General features: G+C 55.8%; 2 protein-coding genes across 9 annotated transcripts in view; one reads left to right on the forward strand and one right to left on the reverse strand.

The window, feature by feature from the left end:
- The first annotated feature begins 354 nt into the window (after positions 1-354).
- SPACA7 (sperm acrosome associated 7) lies at positions 355-14,347 on the forward strand. Of its 6 annotated transcripts, none has more exons than XR_014071675.1 (7): positions 355-493; positions 3,768-3,824; positions 5,256-5,361; positions 6,331-6,431; positions 8,689-8,784; positions 13,515-13,806; positions 14,193-14,347. XR_014071675.1 is itself a non-coding variant. In XM_081551501.1 (7 exons), the coding sequence occupies exons 1-7, from the start codon at positions 406-408 to the stop codon at positions 14,207-14,209; spliced, it is 546 nt and encodes a 181-aa protein (XP_081407627.1). In that variant the 5' UTR covers positions 355-405; the 3' UTR covers positions 14,210-14,347. The 6 variants fall into 6 exon arrangements, 3 of the variants coding, with proteins under 3 accessions (XP_081407627.1, XP_081407626.1, XP_081407628.1); XR_014071674.1 differs by having other exon boundaries at positions 5,256-5,357; positions 6,324-6,431; XM_081551501.1 differs by having other exon boundaries at positions 13,515-13,595.
- Positions 14,348-16,971: 2,624 nt separating this feature from the next.
- Positions 16,972-18,210, reverse strand: part of TUBGCP3 (tubulin gamma complex component 3) — a 32,931-nt gene continuing 31,692 nt past the window's right edge. For all 3 annotated transcript variants that reach the window (XM_081551499.1, XM_081551498.1, XM_081551497.1), the window contains exon 22: positions 16,972-17,994. In XM_081551499.1, coding sequence (XP_081407625.1) covers positions 17,836-17,994 — 159 coding nt within the window. In that variant the 3' untranslated portion in view covers positions 16,972-17,835. The remainder of the gene's footprint in view (positions 17,995-18,210) is intronic.

Raw genomic sequence — 18,210 nt, forward strand, 5'->3', positions numbered from 1 at the left:
CTGGTGTGAGTGGAGCGAGGCTCCCCCAGGGGTGCAGAGGGGCTGCGCCGCGGGGCCCTGGGGGTGTGGGGAGGCCTGGGCACCAGCCCCGCTGCCCTGCAGCTCGGTGAGCCCCAGCCTCCTTCCAAACACCTCTTTTGCCCGAAGCTGGATTGTTGGGTTTTGCCGAGTCCCAGGGCCGACGGGCCTGAGGGAGGACCTCACCAGGGGTGAGGAGAAGGGTCCCCGCTCCCCACATCCCCGGGGGGCCCCCTCTTCCCTGTCACGACCCCCCACACACGGGCAGGACCCAGCTCCCCTCCTGCCGTGATGTCACACACCCTGGACATTCCGCTGTGTCCTGGAGACCGAGGCGGGAGACACTGAGGGGCCTTCAGGAGAGGGTCCTCCTTCTGCTGGACGGGCATGGCGGCCACCACGGGAGTGACCCTCCTGGTCCTGCTGCTCTACTGCGGGCAGGGAGCCAAGCTCCAGCTGGTCAACGTGACCTCAGGTACAGCCTCGGGGGCGGTCGTGGCCGGGAGGCAATGGGGCCACCGGGACAGTCCAGGGGCGTGGGGCTCCCCCAGACCCTTCCCCTGCGCGCCTCCCCCGACTTACCACTTATTCCTGGAGGACGGAGCAAGCTGCACAGCTATCCTATATTCGAAGAGTTTTTCGGATCCCACACTCCATGGGACAGTAGCATGCATTATATACTTTAACTTTTATGATGGAAATTTCTAGATTACCCAAAGGTAGAGGGGTCTTGGAAAGAAACTCCATTACCTGGTTTCAGTCGTGTACATTTTGCCAGCTTGTTTTGCACACACACACACTTTTGTGGTTATTGGAGTATTTTAGCATCGCCCAAAATGTCTTACGATTCCCTGCAAACGCGTCTCGCTAAGATAAGGGCATTATTCTTTTACGCACCTTCAGCGTTACCGAAACACTAACAAAATGAAGAAAACTCCCGAGCAGGGGCCAATCCCGGCCCACGCCCAAACCTCCCCCCGGGTCTCAGACCATCCTTTACAGGCAGTGGGTTCGAATCCCACCCAGGCCAGCCCCGCTGGGCTCCGGCCGCTGCATCCTGACCCCTGGGTCGAGGAAGGCGACAGTGGACGGGCTCCCTCCTGGGATGTGACTCGCTGCCCTAGGAGGTGCGGGGGCAGGGTCCCCGTGACCCCACTTTCCTGCCGGGAGACCTGAGCCCAGGCCCCCTCCCACCCTCAGAGGGACAAGCCCAAGGAAAGAGAACCTGCCAGGCTCCCCTGCCCAGCGCCGAGCAGACGAGCAGCCCTGGAGGTCACCACAGGGCCCGGGCGGCTCCCCCGAGAGAAGGACGCAGCCTCGGCCTGGCCCAGGGTGACCCGGGGGAGGCCCAGCCCACTCAGGTCTGGGTGGGAGGGTGAGGGTCCCCTGCCTGACCTCGCCGTGAAGAAGCTGGTGTCTCCAGCGGTGTTTCCTCAGGAGGCTGAGTTTTGAGGGGCCTACAAGGAGGCATCCTCTGGGTGCTGGGGTGCAGGATCTGTGACAGGTGGGGATGGGGCTCACCCCTCGGTGACTCCCCCCTGCTCGCTCCTTTTGTGACTCCCCGGCCCCCAGCACCCGTAGGAATGGCTCCCGCCAGGACCGACCCGAGTCTCCCGACGCAGCCATGAGTCCGTCCGGCTCCTCATCCCGACAGAGCGTCCACGGCGACCCCGAGGGAGCTCAGGGCCATGGTCTCTGCTCTCAGCCTCCAGCCCCGGCAGACACCGGGCTGGCCTGACCCCGAGGGAGCTCAGGGCCGGTCCCGGGGCGCGGTCTCTGCTCTCGGCCTCCAGCCCCGGTGGACACCGGGCTGGCCTGACCCCGAGGCCGGGAAGGGGGCAGCCCTGGGCCCCGCGAGGGCAGAGGTCCCCGTCCTGTTTCCCCGGATGGAGCAGAGCACGCCCGCGGCGCTCCACGGCGAGCCCGTCCCGGGGGCCCGGACGCGCACTGTGCAGACACGGAGCGAGCAGCGTCGTCCCCGCACGGGCACAGGGCCGGTGGACCCGGGACGGCAGGAGGACAGGGCGCGGCAGCCACGCGTGACAGCGCGCTGCACAGGCCGGGCGGATGTCACCAAACATCAATATTTCTCTGCACACGCGCGCGGGCGGGCTTGCACAATGGCTCCATTATAATTAGGGACAGACGCGAAATGAGAGGAATATTTTTAACAAAGTGCTCGCAGGAGCAGCTGTGCCCATCCGTAATGACTCGCTAACGTTGCCTCCGAAGAGGACTGTACTTTTGTTTGCAGCACTGACGGAGGTCAGCACACTGGGAAGCGATTGTCATCACAGCACAGACCTTTCTGTGCAGTTTTCCTGCATTGTTCTGAGCCCGCGTGTGTGCAGATGAGCGATTGCTATGCAGATTGTCCGTCATTAAAACCATTTCAAAATCAGCGTCGTCATTGGTTTAGTGCTGGAACTTGAATGCAGGCAGACACCACCTGAACGCTGTGTGCAGTAATGGGAAGGTGGCCTTGCCCGGGGCTCCTGGGGGTGGCTGTCTGCTCTCTGGTCTCCCAGAGGTCCTGGGGGTCCTGGGGGCGGTGGTCTGCTCTCTGGTCTCCCGGGGGTCCTGGGGGTCCCAGGGGCAGCCATCTGCTCTCTGGTCTCCCGGGGGTCCCAGGGGCAGCCGTCTACTCTCTGCTCTCCTTGGGGTCCCGGGGGTCCCGGTGGCAGCCGTCTGCTCTCTGCTCTCCTTGGGGTCCCGGGGGCCCCAGGGGCAGCTGTCTGCTCTCTGGTCTCCCCGGGGTCCTGGGGGGCGGCCGTCTGCTCTCTGGTCTCCCGGGGTCCTGGGGGGCGGCTGTCTGTTCTCTGGTCTCCCGGGGTCCTGGGGGGTGGCCGTCTGCTCTCTGCTGTCCTTGGGGTCCCAGGGGTCCCGGGGACGGCCGTCTGCTCTCTGGTCTCCTGGGGATCCTGGGGGTTCTGGGGGCGGCCGTCTGCTCTCTGGTCTCCCGGGGGTCCCGGGGATCCTGGGGGTCCCAGGGGCAGCCGTCTGCTCTCTGGTCTCCCGGGGGCCCTGGGGGTCCCGGGGGTCCCGGGGGCGGCCGTCTGCTCTCTGGTCTGCCCCCTGGCTGGAGGACGGGGCTGATCTTGACCTTGAGTGGAGGACGTGGACCCCGACACCAGCTCTGAGAAGACTGGGAGGCACCCTGGGGGTGCAGCGGGGACTGGTGCTCAGGGTCTCCGCACCCAGCCTGGCCCTGCACAGCTGATTCAGGTCAGCAAGGCCAGGAAGGTGGAGCCAGGGGTCCAGGGCCCCACGGAGGACTGGATTCCAGAGGCCAGCCCCCAGGGACTGAGCCCCCCGGGATCGCTGTTTACAGACGAGGAGCCGCAGGAACCAGGCTCTCTAGGTCCCCAACTAGAGGGGCAGAGGGCAGGCGCCCATGCCTGTCTCCCTTCCTCCACGTCACGTCCTCAGCCCCCAGACAGGCTCGCAGCTGGAACCGGTCATCGGGGAGGAGAGTGGTTTTCACAGAAGGACGCGTGTGCCCCTTCTTGCCCTCCCTGAGGGCGGTGCCAGCGAGCCTGCCCAGGAGCGGGGTCAGTTCCCAGAGCAGGGCCACCTGTCCTCACCCTCCAGCCTCCTTCCAGACGAGCCCTGAGTTCCCAGACCCCATGCAGGGCTCCCTCCCCTTGAGTGAGCTGGTGGGCCCACAAAACCAAGCCTATTTAGAGAGAAGTCGGTGCCAGTTCAAGGAACGCTGTTAACCTACTAGGGTTTTTATTTCCCCACCCCAGGTACAACTGCTACAATGAAAAATACAAAATTTCAGGAGGATATAACTGGAGTATTTGGTAAGGAACCTACCTCCTCCTCTCAAACACGGCTGCGTCTGGGCGGGGTGGGTGGCTGGGGGTCGTCGCCCAGATAACCTGGTGAAGGCACACAGGTAGGGGAGAGGGCTGAGTCTGAGGCCCCACGAGACTGGAGCTGTGACGGGGATGCCCGCTGAGCGGGGCTGCTGGTTAGACCCGCAGTCCCGGGACCGGGGGTCAGGTGCCTGCTTGGGGAGAACCCTGCTCTGCCAGGTCAGGGAGCGGCTGTGACTCATGCTGTCCTGGAGGGTCTGACGGCGCCCGCGGCGGGTGTCTGGTCTCTGGGACCATTGCGGGGAACGGCGGTCAGCGTCCTGCAGGTGTGACGTCCAGAGGCCCCCAGCTGCCCTGCGGGCGCTCACACGGGGGTCAGGGTGCTCCCTGTATGATGCAGGTCTGGTCGTTGTCCGTTCAACATCTCATTTCTCTAAAAGGAAAGTTTAAGTTAGAAAATACACGAGGTTTAAGAGCACAGGCTTTTCTCACCTTGCATGACTGTTGGGCTCATCTCTACCTGGGGTTTTTCCAGAGACAATTATGTGTATGACGCCCGCAGGTGTAGACATTTCCGTGTGTCTCCACGTGAGCTGGAACCGGGGGACCAGTCGGCCTCCTTTCTGGGACAGAGGGGCTCTTGGGATGTGGGACTTTCTTGCTAAAACAGGAAAAGCAGGGCAAACCGGGGCGGGTGGGTCACCCCGCTGGGCTGGAGTCAGCACAAACCCAGCGCGTGGACAGGCAGGTCAGCTTGGCCGCAGGGTTCGAAGCTGGGGCTCGGCACTGATGTGTGTTCATGTAGCCCCCGCCCCGGTCCCTGACTGTGTTAACCGTGTCCTACACGCACGGCTTCGTTTGAACCTCAAACAAATCATGATGAGATAAGCGCAGACCCCGTCGTACAGACGAGGAAGCCCGAGGCCCGAGAGACACGTGTGTCAGAGGACATCCGGTGAGCACAGAGCCGGATGTGGTCCAGGGCTGTCCGACGCCAAATCCAGAGTCCGTGTTAGACCCTCCCTGGGCAGGCCGAGGATGCACAGGCAGAAAGCAGGCCACCTTGGGTAGAAATCAGGAAAGATGCTCGCTCCTGCCTGCCTGCCTGCCGGGGCGCAGCTCACAGAGGCAGGATGTCTCAGAGGGGACAGAGCGGCCCCTGAGGCAGAAAGGAGAATCCTGACCACTCAGGGTCAGGTTTCCAGCATCTTGTCTCCAGCAGGTGTGTCCAGGGTACCCAGATAAGCTCAGGTTTCCAGAAGTTACTTAGGGAGGTGATGGTCTCCCCACCCCTGGACAAGGTTTTTAGAAACCCCGTGTCCTTGAGTCCCTGTGTCCAGTCCTGCTTTCACCGACTGCCTTAGGACTGCGCAGAGAAGAAGGGTTTAACATGTGTCCTTGTGTGCTTTTCCCAAGATGAAATTCTAGTCCAGGAGATGATGGAGCCAAATAGATCATCAATGTCTAAAATGCAAAATAGTGGAACAACGTTATCAACAAGATTATTCACAGAGAAAAGCAAGTATACACTTTTTCAAGCCTTAATTGCCCGTATTCCCGGAGGTCTGTGGGGTGTATGCACAGTCCCGTCTTGGCAGCATCTCTGAGGTCAGCTACTCCTGGGGCAAAAGCAGATGGAGATGTGAAGGACACAGTAGCCCCATATTTCTGTAATCTTCCCGAGGCAGGAAGGTCAAACCCAGACGCGCAGAGACAAGCTCCTGTACTCCGGGTGGTCTCCGGGGGCACGTACAGGAGAGGCCTGGTGCTTGGGGTGCATGTAGGGTTTAGCTGCTGCAGGACCCCAGGATGCATGCAGGTTGGAGCTTTCAACTACCCGGCGAGTGTGACGCTCCCCTAAGCCTCCTGAGAGCAAGGGCGGGGACTATGACCCCAGCCGACAGGGGACAAAACTAGGGTCAGAATGGACTGGCCCCCGGCCACGGAGTTGGTAGCGAACAAAACAGTGTGCTTTTCCCAGTGCAGTTTTGTTATTGTTCAGTCACTCAGTCGTGTCCGACTCTTTGCGACCCCATGGACTGCAGCACGCCAGGCTTCCCTGTCCTTCACCATCTCCCGTAATTTGCAGCTTAGCGTGGCCCAAACATACACAGAAAAGGGAATTAGCGCCCTGAGGTCCAAACAGAACACTCGGTTAACCCTCAACGATGGTGAGAGCCGTGTGTCTGAAATCTACAGCAGAGCACGGGTGCATTCAGCAGCAGGGAAGGTCAGCGTTTTCTTGAAATTCTGCATCCAGACATCAATGCCAGCTCCTGGGATTAGCTCTCGGAATGTCCGCCCAACAGCTGGGTTCCCGGAGGTCAGAGAGCGCCCGCCTGTGCGTGTTGACTCACTAGAGCACGTTGTCAGGAGAAGCTGAAAACTGTGTTAGCGTCCCCGCCTCAGGTTCCAAAGCGCAGTGTGGGTCAGGGCATCCCTGCATTCATGCCTTCCCCCGTTTTTTCCATGCTCCTCATCAAGATGCCAGCATTGATGAGAGCAACCAACTCAGTGCTCCTGAGGGTTTACACGAGTCTGCAGACTTGTCACCAATATCTCTGGAGACCGAGGACAAAATTCTCAATAATGGTAAACACACGCCGGCGGGCCCACCCCTGAGCTCAGACGCGGTGGGGGGACTGCAGGGTGCAGACGGAGACGCCTCCTCCCGGGATGAACAGCCCTGGCTGGAGAGCGAGGCTGCTTTCCGAAGATCACCGCTGTGTCTCTGCAGGCGGGGCCTGGGGAGCTGCACTTCAGCCTGGCCCCCAGTCTCTCCAGGGAGCTGGCGGCTGGCGTTTGGAACACAGAGCAGGGAGAGGGCTGATATTTCTAACGTCTCAGAAGGCATCCCACACTCGGACTTGTGCGGATTGCCCGCAGGCCGGTGTGGTGTTGGCCAAGTGGTGGCGTTCTGTTCCTATCATGCTTCTCTGCTCATCGATTGGGATTCTGGTTTCAGAAAGAGCTTGCCCTTTATAAACATGTGTGCATGTATGTGCGTATTTAAATGCTTCTTAATATGCATTCCGGAGAAGGCAATGGCACCCCACTCCAGTACTCTTGCCTGGAAAATCCCATGGACGGAGGAGCCTGGTAGGCTACAGTCCATGGGGTCGCGAAGAGTCGGACACGACTGAGCGACCTCACTTTCACTTTTCCCTTTCATGCACTGGAGAAGGAAATGGCAACCCACTCCGGTATTCTTGCCTGGAGAATCCCAGGGACGGCGGAGCCTGATGGGCTGCCGTCTATGGGGTCGCACAGAGTCGGACACGACTGAAGCGACTTAGCAGCAGCAGCAGCAATATGCATTCACACTCATAAATATTTACTCTATTTTGCCAATTTTAGCACGTTAATGTCGTTATTTTCTTGTCCACATTGCCCCAAACTTGCCTTGCGAACGCCTTCTCTTTAGTTTTTCTGTCCTTTGTCGCCCCAGCCTTTCAGGCATGTCCTCACTCTCTGGCACCACAGCACGTCCGGGGCAGAAGCAGGCTCAGACACCGCCCGCACCCACCGGCGTCCACATGCACAGACACGCACCTCTGTGCGGGGTCCCCTGTCCCCCTCCCTGCTCCCTTTGTTTCTCTCTAAAACCACAGTGCACCCCTCGAGCATCACAGGGTCCTTTCAGGACCCTTCCTGAAGCTCCTTTTGGCACCACTTTGTTGGAAACCTGGCTCCCACTTTCCACAACGTATTCAATCACTTGCTCTGTCCTGGATTCAGGATGCTGTCCCCCCCGACCCTAGAGAAGACCCAGGCTCCCCGCTACAGAAGGACACCCGTGATTCAGTGCGGCCCGGGGCTGCCCCCCACCAGGCGCTCCACGTGTGGCTTCTCTCCGTCATCAGCTCCCGGCTGCTGCTTGCTTTCCATGTTGGTCCCTTCTTCCCATTAATTATAAACACTTATTTACGGACTTCCCTGGTGGCTCAGACAGTAAAGCGTCTGCCTACAATGCGGGAGACCCAGGCTCGATCCCTGGGTCAGGAAGATCCCCTGGAGAAGGAAATGGCAACCCTCTCTAGTATTCTTGCCTAGAGAATCCCATGGACGGATGGAGGAGCCTGGCAGGCTACAGTCCATGGGGTCGCAAAGGGTCAGACACAACTGAGCGACTTCACTTCACTTTATTTACGTTTGACTCTGCGGCACATCACCGTGGTTCTGGAAGTCACAGCTATAGAAAAAGGAACAGACAAGGCTCCCTCGCCATGCCCTCACCCGGCCGCAGGGGGCCAGTCCTGTCAGCTGCGCCCGGTCCTTGCTGGGTCTCCTTTTGCACAGAGGAGGAGATGAGGGATATTCGTGTGTCCCTCCTTTATTGCTCAAGGGGTTCACACCATAAATCTCCTCTAGCCTTTTTTTCCACTCAACCTTGAAAACTGAAAACCATTCCACATGGGGATGGTCTCCGTCTAGTCCACACGGCTGCACGGTCTCCCACAGGGTGTGTGAACCACACTAGTGCCCTGATAGCGTGCACAGTCTTCTCACTCGCTTCCACCCTCTGCAGCTTCGACCACTGCAAACACTGCTGCAGTGAACAGCCTGACACGTGTGAATTTTCCTATTGTTGGCGATGAATCTCCAGGGAAAATTCTTAGGACTGGGAAGGGGGTCAAAAAAGGAGTGACTATGTAACCTTAATAGTCAGATAATGCCTGACCCTGGTATTCATTATACATAATAACTTCCCAAAACACTGTCCAATAAAATCTGAAAACAATAGTGGCGTTTTAACCCAAACTTCTACAGAAAAAGTATGAGCCAAGATGTCGATAAATACGTAATCATGCAAATGTTCCCCCCTTTTTTCCCATGGTCTTCATGCAAGAACCCAGTTTTGACACGACTTACCGAACCAGTGGCCCCGAGGGTGACCGTGACTCACAGCTCTCCTCAGGCACTGCAGACAGTCTTCACAATAACGGTAATGGAGGCCCTCCCTGGCTCGCACCCCGAGCGTGGAGGAGAGGGGCTGAGGGTCCAGTCCCCCCCCGCCCCCGTGCAGGCTCACGCTTGTCGGTTCCCGCCCACCTGCTGGCTGAGGAGGGTGCTCCCATCTTATTTTAATTTGCAATTTTCTAATTAAGAGTGAGTTTGGACATCTTATATTTTAAAGGCCGTTCTTTTCGTCATTTCAAAATCTTTCCTTTTATTCTTTCCCTTCAGTCATTTTTCAAAGCTTATGTTTAAAACATAGTTGAAACATACGGTATAAACTCTGTCACTTGCCTCTTCAGGCAATATTATAATGATTTTCGCTCCTCCTTCCGGTTTTATTAAGGTAGAACCGACACGCCTCACTGTACACGCTTAGGTGTGCAGCAGGACTCTTGGATTTACGTATGTCACGGAGCGAGGACCACAGTTCAGGAAGCTCCCTGAGCTCCCTGCTGGCGTTCACGTTAAGGAAGCCCCAGGAGAAGCAAGCATCGAGATGCTTGAATCCTGACAGAGAGAGAATGTTCTAATTCCATTCTTTTACATGTCGCCGTGCAGTCTTCCCAGCACCATTTATTGAAGAGACTGTCCTTTTTCTGTTGTGTAGTCTCGCCTCTTTTGTCGGGGATTCATCGGCCGTAGGTGTGTGGGTTTATTTCCAGGCTCTCTCCTGTTAAATGGATCTCTGAGTCTGCTTCTGCATCCCACCGCAGGGCTTTGATTCCTGTATTTGTAGCACTTATATGAAGCCTGGGACGGTTATGCCTCCAGCTTTGTTCTTTTCCTCAGAATTGCTCTGGCAATTCTGGGTCTTTTGTGGTTCCATATAAATTTTAGGATTATTTGTTCTGGTTCTGTGAAAACTGCCATGGGTAATTTGATTTGATTGAGTTAAATATGTAACTTGCTTTGAGTAATATATCCATTTTAACTGTACTAATTCTTCCAATCCAAGAGCCTATCTTTCCATTTTTTTTGAACCTTCAATTTCATTTATCAGTGTTCTATGGTCCTCATTATATGTCTTTCATCTCCTTTCCTTTATTCCCAATCTTTCAGCATCACTTTACGTACACAGCACATGCTTGGGTATTGCTTTCTAAGCAGTGTTACCAAAAAATAAATTTAATGCCTGAGTTAAGCTGATGTGCATCGTTGATGTGACTGGTAAAGCCTGAGAGTTTCACATCGACAGAATTTTAAAGCAAACTGGTAACTATGGGGTAAACCCCAACAAGGATTCCTGAGTAAAACAATAATCAAAATAAAGTTTAATATGTTGCCATTTTACTCCGATTGGGAAGTGGGCTGAGGCTTGGAGAGGCTCGTCTTCCTGCGTTCCTTTCTCCGGGGCTGTCAGGTCCCGGCCCCATGAGGGTGACACCCACGTCTCCGAGAAGAGGGCTGCTCGGGACACACCTGCTGCGGCCCTGGGTGGTCAGAGCCCATTCCAGTTTCAAGTCCACCCAAGCACCCTGTGAGGAGGCTGCGGCCCCGGAGAAGCCACCACTCAGGTCCTCCTCCCGCGTCTGAGCCTGGGCTGACCTATGCTCGGGCAGGGCGCCCGCGGGCCACATCAGGAGCGTGGCAGCGCTCATCTGTGGGCGGAGAGTGTGTGTCTGCTTGGAGCCTGGTCGTCGGACAGGAACGTGGAGCGAGATTCATCCAGGGCAACAGCTCAGCTCTCGGATGTGAGATCTGAGGCCCCGCAGCTGAGTACCCCACCTGGGAGTCCCGGGGCGAGAGCCCGGGAAACTGCAAGGGGCCCCTCTTGGGGACGCCGGGAGAGCCCCCACCAGAGTCTCCCAGAGGCCGCCTGGGGCGGGGGAGCGGCTCTGACTGCTCCCCACCAGTCCTTCCTGCCTTCCTCTTGGCAGCTCCACTCACGTTTTTAATGAGCCAGAAACGTTGCCGCAGAGAACAATGAGGCGGTGTCTGCCTTGCCGGGGTGTGTTCACGGCGGAACTGATATCATCATTCTGGAAGCCAGCAGCCAGCGCCTGGAGACACAGAAGCATCTAGAACTTTCTCCAGTTGCCGGAGACAAAGTCACCTCCATGAAATTGCTCCTGATCTTGTTCCGTTGCCTCACCGCCCCGAACTTCTGTGCCATCGTCTGTAAGCTGAGGCCAGCAGAGCTTGGCTGGGGCTAGTGGTAAATAATTCACCTACCAGCGCAGGAGAGGCAAGAGTCGCAGGTTTGACCCCTGGGTCAGGAGGACCCCCTGAAGAAGGAAATGGCAACCCACTCCATCCAGTACTCTTGCCTGGAGAATCCCATGGACAGAGGAGCCCGGCGGGCTGCAGTCCCTGGGGTCTCAGAGAGTCGGACACGACCGACCATGTTGTTGTTCAGTTCAGTCGCTCAGTCGTGTCCGACTCTTTGCGACCCCATGGGCTGCAGCCCGCCAGGCCTCCCTGTCCATCACCAATTCCTAGTTTGCTCAAACTTATGTCCATGGAGTCGGTGATGCCATCCAGCCATCTCCTCCTCTCTTGTCCCCTTCTCCTCCTGCCCTCAATCTTTCCCAGCATCAGCGTCTTTTCCAGTGAGTCGGCTCTTTGCATCAGGTGGCCAAAAGATTGGAGTTTCAGCATCAGTCCTTCCAGTGAATATTCAGGACTGATCTCCTTTAGGGCCTACGACCGAGCATACACACACGATAGAGCCTTCACCTCGGGGCTCTCGTGAGGATTAAATAAGTCCAGGTAAAGAACTTGGGCAAACAGAGCCTTGTTGGTAAGAAATGTCAGGCGTTATTGTGAGACTTGCCGGCCTTTATGAAGGTATAATTTACACGCAGTGAAATCCATCTTCTTCAGCGTCCCGCTTCCTCAAGTTTTGACAAATGCATAGCCCCACCGTGTCTCCAGCACCGAGAACAAGATACGGAAAAGCTCCCTGGCCAAGTTCCACGCCTCCGCGTAGTCAGTTCATTCCCCTGCCCAGCCCTAAAAAGGCCTGGCCTGTTTCCTGTCCCTCCAAGGTTGCCTCTTCCGGAATGTCTACACGAGGTGTAGTGAACACACCACCTTTGGGACTATGACCCACTACGAGTTCATTGTGTACAGTATGAAAGGTATTGACATCTCGCACTGGTCTTTCTCACACAAGGTTCCATTGTTTCAACACCATTTGCTGAACAAGCTCAGCTTCCTCTGTTGAGTTGCTTTTGCTGACATTTTGCTCTTAAATTGCCAGATGGTGTCAGTCAATGGCATGTGTGTGGGTCTATTTCTGGATTCTTATATCCCATTGACATAAGATCTGTTCTTTCTCTGGTATCACACTGTATCAGCCAGTGCATGTTTACAATATTTGAAATCAGGTAGTGTGAATCCTCCTACTTTGGTCTTGATTTTAAATCAAATTAGCTCTTCTGGTTGGTCTTCTCATAAAAATTTAAGACACAGCTTTTTAATTTCTACCAAAAAAAAAATCAGATGTGGTTTTGATTGGGATTTCTACAACTCTACAGACCGCTTGGGAAGAAGCCAACATCTGGACAATATCTCATCTTCAAACCTGCAGTGACTTCGTTTCTTTAGGTCTCCTGGGACTCTTCTCATCGGTGATTAAAACCCTGCATACATTTACATATTTACTAATTCTTGCTGTTGTTACAAATGGTACTTCTTTTCATTTCTAGTTGTCTGTTTCTAGCATATGGAAATGTGATTGTTTTACACTGATCCTGTAACCCATCACCCTGGGCAATCCGCCCATCAGTTCCAGGAAACTTCCTGCAGAATCATCAGGATTTTCTTTGTAATTACATCATCTGTGAAGTTTTATTTATACACACACACATATATATATCTCTTCTATTTATTTTTCTTACCTTATTTCTTGCCCAGCTCCAATATAATGTTGAATGTTACATAGGAGTGGTTAGAATGAACATTCTTTCATAACTTAGAGTGAAAACATTAAGGATGCTTTTACTAAAGGTGATGTTAGCTGTGGGCATTTTTAATAGAATCCTTTCATTAGGTTGAAGAAGTTCCCTTCTACTCCTAGTTTATTGAGCGTTTTGATAGTGAATGGGTGTTGAGTTTTGGCCAAGTCTGTTTCGGTACCTGTTGCAGGCACAGTGAACTTCTTTGGTAAAAAGCCAGACAGTAAATAATTTAGCCTCTGGGGGCAACGTGGCCCCTGCTCTCACTGCTTACTGCAACCTGGCACAGAGGCAGCCAGAGACAATGCATAGAAGCCTGGGTGAGCTTCTCATTCAACAAAACCATTCATTAGAATAGGTGCCGATCCACTCTCATCAAGAGAAAAGAGGCAAGAAAAAGAGGGGTCACTGCTTTTAGCATAACAGCTTACAGTCCATAAGTCATCATCCAATCACTGATCTCTTGAAATGATCAACTGTTTTGTTTTAATGCTGTTTATGTCATGAGTTACACGTGATTGATTTTTGAGTGTTGAACCAGCCTTGTATTCCCAGAATAAACCCAGTTGGTCATGACAGTTTCATTTCTATATATGTTGGATTCGGTTTGCTACAACGCATTTTTGCACCTGTGTTCACTGGTGATATTTGCTGGAAGGAAGGGTGTCTCCACGGCCCTACCCAAGGCCACAAGCCGCGTCATGAGCCTGTAAGGCGCTGCTGTCTCGGAGCTCATGGTTTTCTGAAGTTGAAAAGACATTTGGCATCTTGCCTTAACTTTCAAAAGACTTGATTGTTCTATTAATTTTTCCCCCAGGAAAGAAGCACCCCAAAACTGATCAACAGTTGAAACAATCGGTTCTGGACACGATCCTTCAAAATATTGGGAAATCTTCAGGTAAAGGGAACAACGGTGTGGTGATAACAGGGGTCGTCCCCCTGGTGAGAAGGGAAGTACCGAATCCACTCGGAGGACCCACGTGAGCCAAGAGCAGCTCTGGACGAGAGGAGACTCCATCCTAGGGGGACCCTGTGAGCCCCACACCAGAGCCCACAGTCCCGGGGTCAGGAGCCACCTGCGGGCTCCCCACCTTCCTCAGCTGAACTGAGTGAGACTGAGCCTCTTTCCAGAAGTAACTGGGGTGAGGGGGACTGTCACACACCCACGTGGCCCGGTGCCCAGGCCCAGGGAGATCACTGCACCAGCGGGCAGACACACCCCTCGCCGCAGGCACCTCCCACCTGGGAGCTTCTTCCCAGGTCTTTTCAGACGACTCGGCCTCTCCTGCCTCTGAAGCTGTGGTTCCCCACCCCCTCTTCGCTCACCGACAACCTCCCCTAAACCCACCCTCCCCATTCTTCCTCCGTGCAAACTGCCTGGTAGCTCACAGCCCTCCCCTCACTGCCCGCACACCAGGGCATCTCCAGCTGAGCTGCTGGGATCCCACGGGAGCGGAAGTCCTGGAATTTCTCAAGGAAATCTCTCTCCGCACAGGAAACTCTCTTCAGTAAGCGGCAGAGGAAGAGAGCGGCCCAAAGGCGTCTTGGAGGGCGGTCCGGGGCTGCGTACTCCGAGGGAGCCCCCCGAGCGGGGGCCCCAGACTGCGTGAGTGCACACCCATCCTTAGCAATAAAGAGCATATGTGTGTACACGCGTCACGCTGGTAACCGCTCCGCAGAGGGACAGAGTTCTGTTCTGTGATCTTAAGTAGTTCCTTATTTAAATGTTAAGCTAGAGGGTCAGGGTATGTGGTTTTCTTTTAGTTTTTGTAAAGAAACAAGAAACAAACAAACAAACAAAAATGACATTTGAGAAGAGTGTGGAGACCTGCCTCTCTGCTACAGGGCAAGGCTTGAGATCCTCGAGGATCCTGTCCACGAGGAGCCAGTCTGCAGGCCTGAGTGTCAGCCCCTCCGCCTCCCTCCTCTGGCAACAAAGTGCGCGCACGTGTGCAACACACATATGCACACACTCACACACAATGCCATTGCATCGCCACGTTCACCAGGCCGGGGAAACGCAAACTGGGGCTCCGTGTAGGTTTTATGAAATGAGCGTGGGAACACGGAGGAACGCGGTGCGGGGGGTGCGACAGGACCTGCGTCTGACCCTCGCTGCTTCCCCCGCGGCCGACCAGGGTACTGTGCTGCTCTCCTCCTGCCCACGAACCCTCCACGGGCGTCTTTCCATTGGATCCCATTGAGCTGAAAAGGCACTGTGCTCAGCTCAAAGTCAACCTCTCCGCGGCTAAGCCAATGTGTTTGCAGAGGCCTCCGCGGCACAATTACCAGGGCAGGGTGCACCGTCTCTGCTGAGCCAAAGAGAGGACAAGCAGGACCTCTAAGGGAGGGCGGCCCGGGGAAGAAGGCAGGATCGCCTGGCCCGGGATGGGCCAAAGAGAGGACAGGGACCTCTAAGGGAGGGCGGCCTGGGGAAGAAGGCAGGACCGCCTGTAACGGGACAGCTCATCATTTACTAATTCGCTCTCCTGACCACCTCTGCGCTGCAGCCTCAGTCAACAAGCGGAACATCGTCTCCCTACAGAAAACCTCCTGAGCCGGGAGGAAGGGCTGCGTGGCGGCCAGGAGGAGGAGATGTAGACACAAGGGCCTCGAGGCCACCACCAGCAGCCCCATGTGCCCAGGAGGTCCAGGGCCTCCATGGAACTGCTTGTCCAAGTTTCACCCCAAGCGAGACTCGGTGCCGCAGGGCAAGAGGTGGGGACCAGCTGCCCACAGCCTGTCAGACCAGGTCCAGAGCGCCTGGGCCACAGGGGCGCAGCTGTCCAGAGAGGAGCGGGCAGGGGCCAGGCCCAGCCCCTGTGGGGTAACGACCACCAGTGGGACCAGCCCTGTGCCCACAGGGGTGTCTCTAGATACCTGGGTAACACAGAAGCTGTGCCAGCAGCAGGGCATGCCTGGAGCAGGGCGGGTCCCCCACGAGGCTGGTCTGCACTCCAGTAGGGAGGGGAGGCCTAACGGAGGTGGCCAGCTGGCATCCTCGCGGGGCAGACGCAGGCTGTCGAGCCCTCTGGGGACCCTCGGGGGTGGGAGACGGGGTGAGGTCAGTGGTGGGGCTGGTGAACCCCTGGGAGGACACCAGGCGGAAGCTGCCATCAGCAGCACGAAGCTGGGCTCCAGGCAAGCTGCTAGGCATGTGACTTTCCCTCCGTGCATTTTTATTAAAACCTTAAACTGGAATAAAGGCAGAGAAATACATTTCTCTTCCTGAAGAGACACCTGGCAACGCATCCTCAGAACAATCTCCATCATCACTCGGTCGAATTTCCAGACCACCTGACCCAGGTCTCTGGAGGCAGAGATCCCTGTGTGCTCGCAGCCCCTGCTCCCCGAGTCCGCAGGGCTGGGCGAGGCCCCAGGAGGCTGCAACGCTGCCCCCCCCGCGGCGCCCCCTTCAAGCAGGCGGGGGGTCTGACCCCAAGGCCCCAGGGGCCCAGCCCCAGCGCGGGGCCTTAGTGTCTGGCAGCCTGCTCTGGCAGGGCCAGGTGACCCCGGCACGGTGCCTGCTGGACCTGGGTCCCCCCCAGAATACGCAGCAGTGGAGACACCCCTTGGGCGGCGGGGGGCTGCCGGGTCGCCCTGGCGCACACCCCACTGTGGCCGCTGTGGATTCCACCCCTCGCCCTCACGTGGACCTGGAGCCCTGGGACCCAGTCCGAGTGACCGTGGCTGTTCGACTCAAGACTCCTTTCCCTGCAGGTGGGGTTTTCCGTGGGCTGTGCCCTCCTGTCCCAGAGTCCAGTCTGGAGGACACGCCCTCCCCAGAGATAGGGAGCTGCCCGCAATGGATTCTGCTGGTGACCAGACCCGGGGGACAGGCCACTCGCCCACCAGGATCAGTGCCCAGTCCTCCAGCACGAGGCCAGCCTTGAGACTTTGGCCTCAGCACCTGGCCTCCTGGGCGGGGGTGGGCGTGGGGGGCTTGCATCCACTGAGCACAGGGCCCCACTGACAAGGACTGTGCGCTGGCCCCACACAGGCTCTCCCCCCGTGATGACCCGGAGGCTGAGAGCACTGATCGTTTTCTGGTGGAAGCAGTGACCTCCCGGGGCCCTAGTGGGCTCCTGCCTCCAGAGACAGCTCACCCATGGCCGGCTCCCCCCTCATTTCCCCCCAGGCGGAGCCCCTCGCTCACCCAAGCCCGAGGGCGCGCACGGTTAGTTGCCTGGCTTCACAGACGCAGTGATTCACGTGCCCCTGAGCCTGGTGGGTGAACTGTCCTCACAGACGATCCGAGAAACAACCAACACATCTGAAAGATAATCGCTTTTAATTGTCTAATTTTCACTTACGCAACATAATAAAGGCAGATTTATGTGACTTGATATATGACATTTTTACAAAAAATGTCCCCCCAACATCTGGGCAGCAGTATATAAATATTTACAATGAAAAAATAGGCAAGGAAAAAGGAAATCTTTATTACTCAAGACAATTTCTTTCCAATGCTTATCAGAATCCTGAAAATAAAGTACTTCATTAACTTTCCAGGCATCCATATTTACACGGTGCTTCAGCTGATGGTTCAGGAATTGAGGCATCAGGACTCGGCCCTTTTCTATACTGTTTCCCAAGTTATCTGAGAGTAAATGAGATACAAAAATGTAAACTTTGAAGGAAGAGAAAAGAATAAACGTGTAAACACACCGATAGAAAGGTCCTTAGAGAGGTTAACATTTTACAACACTAAAAACCAAAATAAAATGCTCTCTATATTTCCTTAGTAGGGACGTTAGATTTCAATTTAATTTGGTTATATTAACAAAAATTGCCTCTAAAGAGGATGTTAAAAAAATAGCAATGACATTACCATCTTAACTGATGAATATCCATCGCCTTAATTTTCTCTAAAAGAAAGTGTGATCTTTTAAAAAGTGACAAATATAAATTATATCATGGAGGGCTTAAGAAGCCTCAGAGTACGGTATCTTTTACATATGAAGACTTTAAAAAATAAATTCGGATAGTGCAAGCCAGCCTGTTTAACTTAGTGACATCACAAACACGGTCAGCTCCAACGTCTAGAAGCACGCCCTGCCTCTGGCTGTGCCAGCCAGCAGGGCTGCGGGCTGTTTCCGTGAGGGCGCCCCCGGCGGCGGCCACCCCGCGGCTGGGCCTCAGGTGTGGGAGCTGCGCCGGCCGCGGGCGCCCAGGGACACGCGGAGCCGGGGCTCCCGCGCCCGGTAGTGCTCGTTGAAGTCCAGCCTGAAGCTCAGGAAGCGCAGGCTCTCGTCGGGGCTGGTCGTCAGCAGCACCAGGAACTGCTGCACCACTCCCTGCGGAGAGAGGGAGACGCCCCGCTCAGGCGTGGTCAGAGCCCCCGCCGCGGAGCCCCGCGGGGTGCCAGCAGCTCCCACCCTGGCGGGGTCCCGGGACAGCGGGTACACCATCGATGAAATTCGCAACAGCAGCTTCACAGGAAGGACTAACCAACAGATTTTCCTTCTGGCCCTGAAGTTCTCCAGAATCAGTTAAACAGCGAAGCAAGCACG

Source organism: Giraffa tippelskirchi, chromosome 12 (assembly GCF_054371585.1).
Source record: "Giraffa tippelskirchi isolate mGirTip1 chromosome 12, T2T-mGirTip1v1.2.pri, whole genome shotgun sequence".
In the NCBI taxonomy this organism is placed as follows: domain Eukaryota; kingdom Metazoa; phylum Chordata; class Mammalia; order Artiodactyla; family Giraffidae; genus Giraffa; species Giraffa tippelskirchi.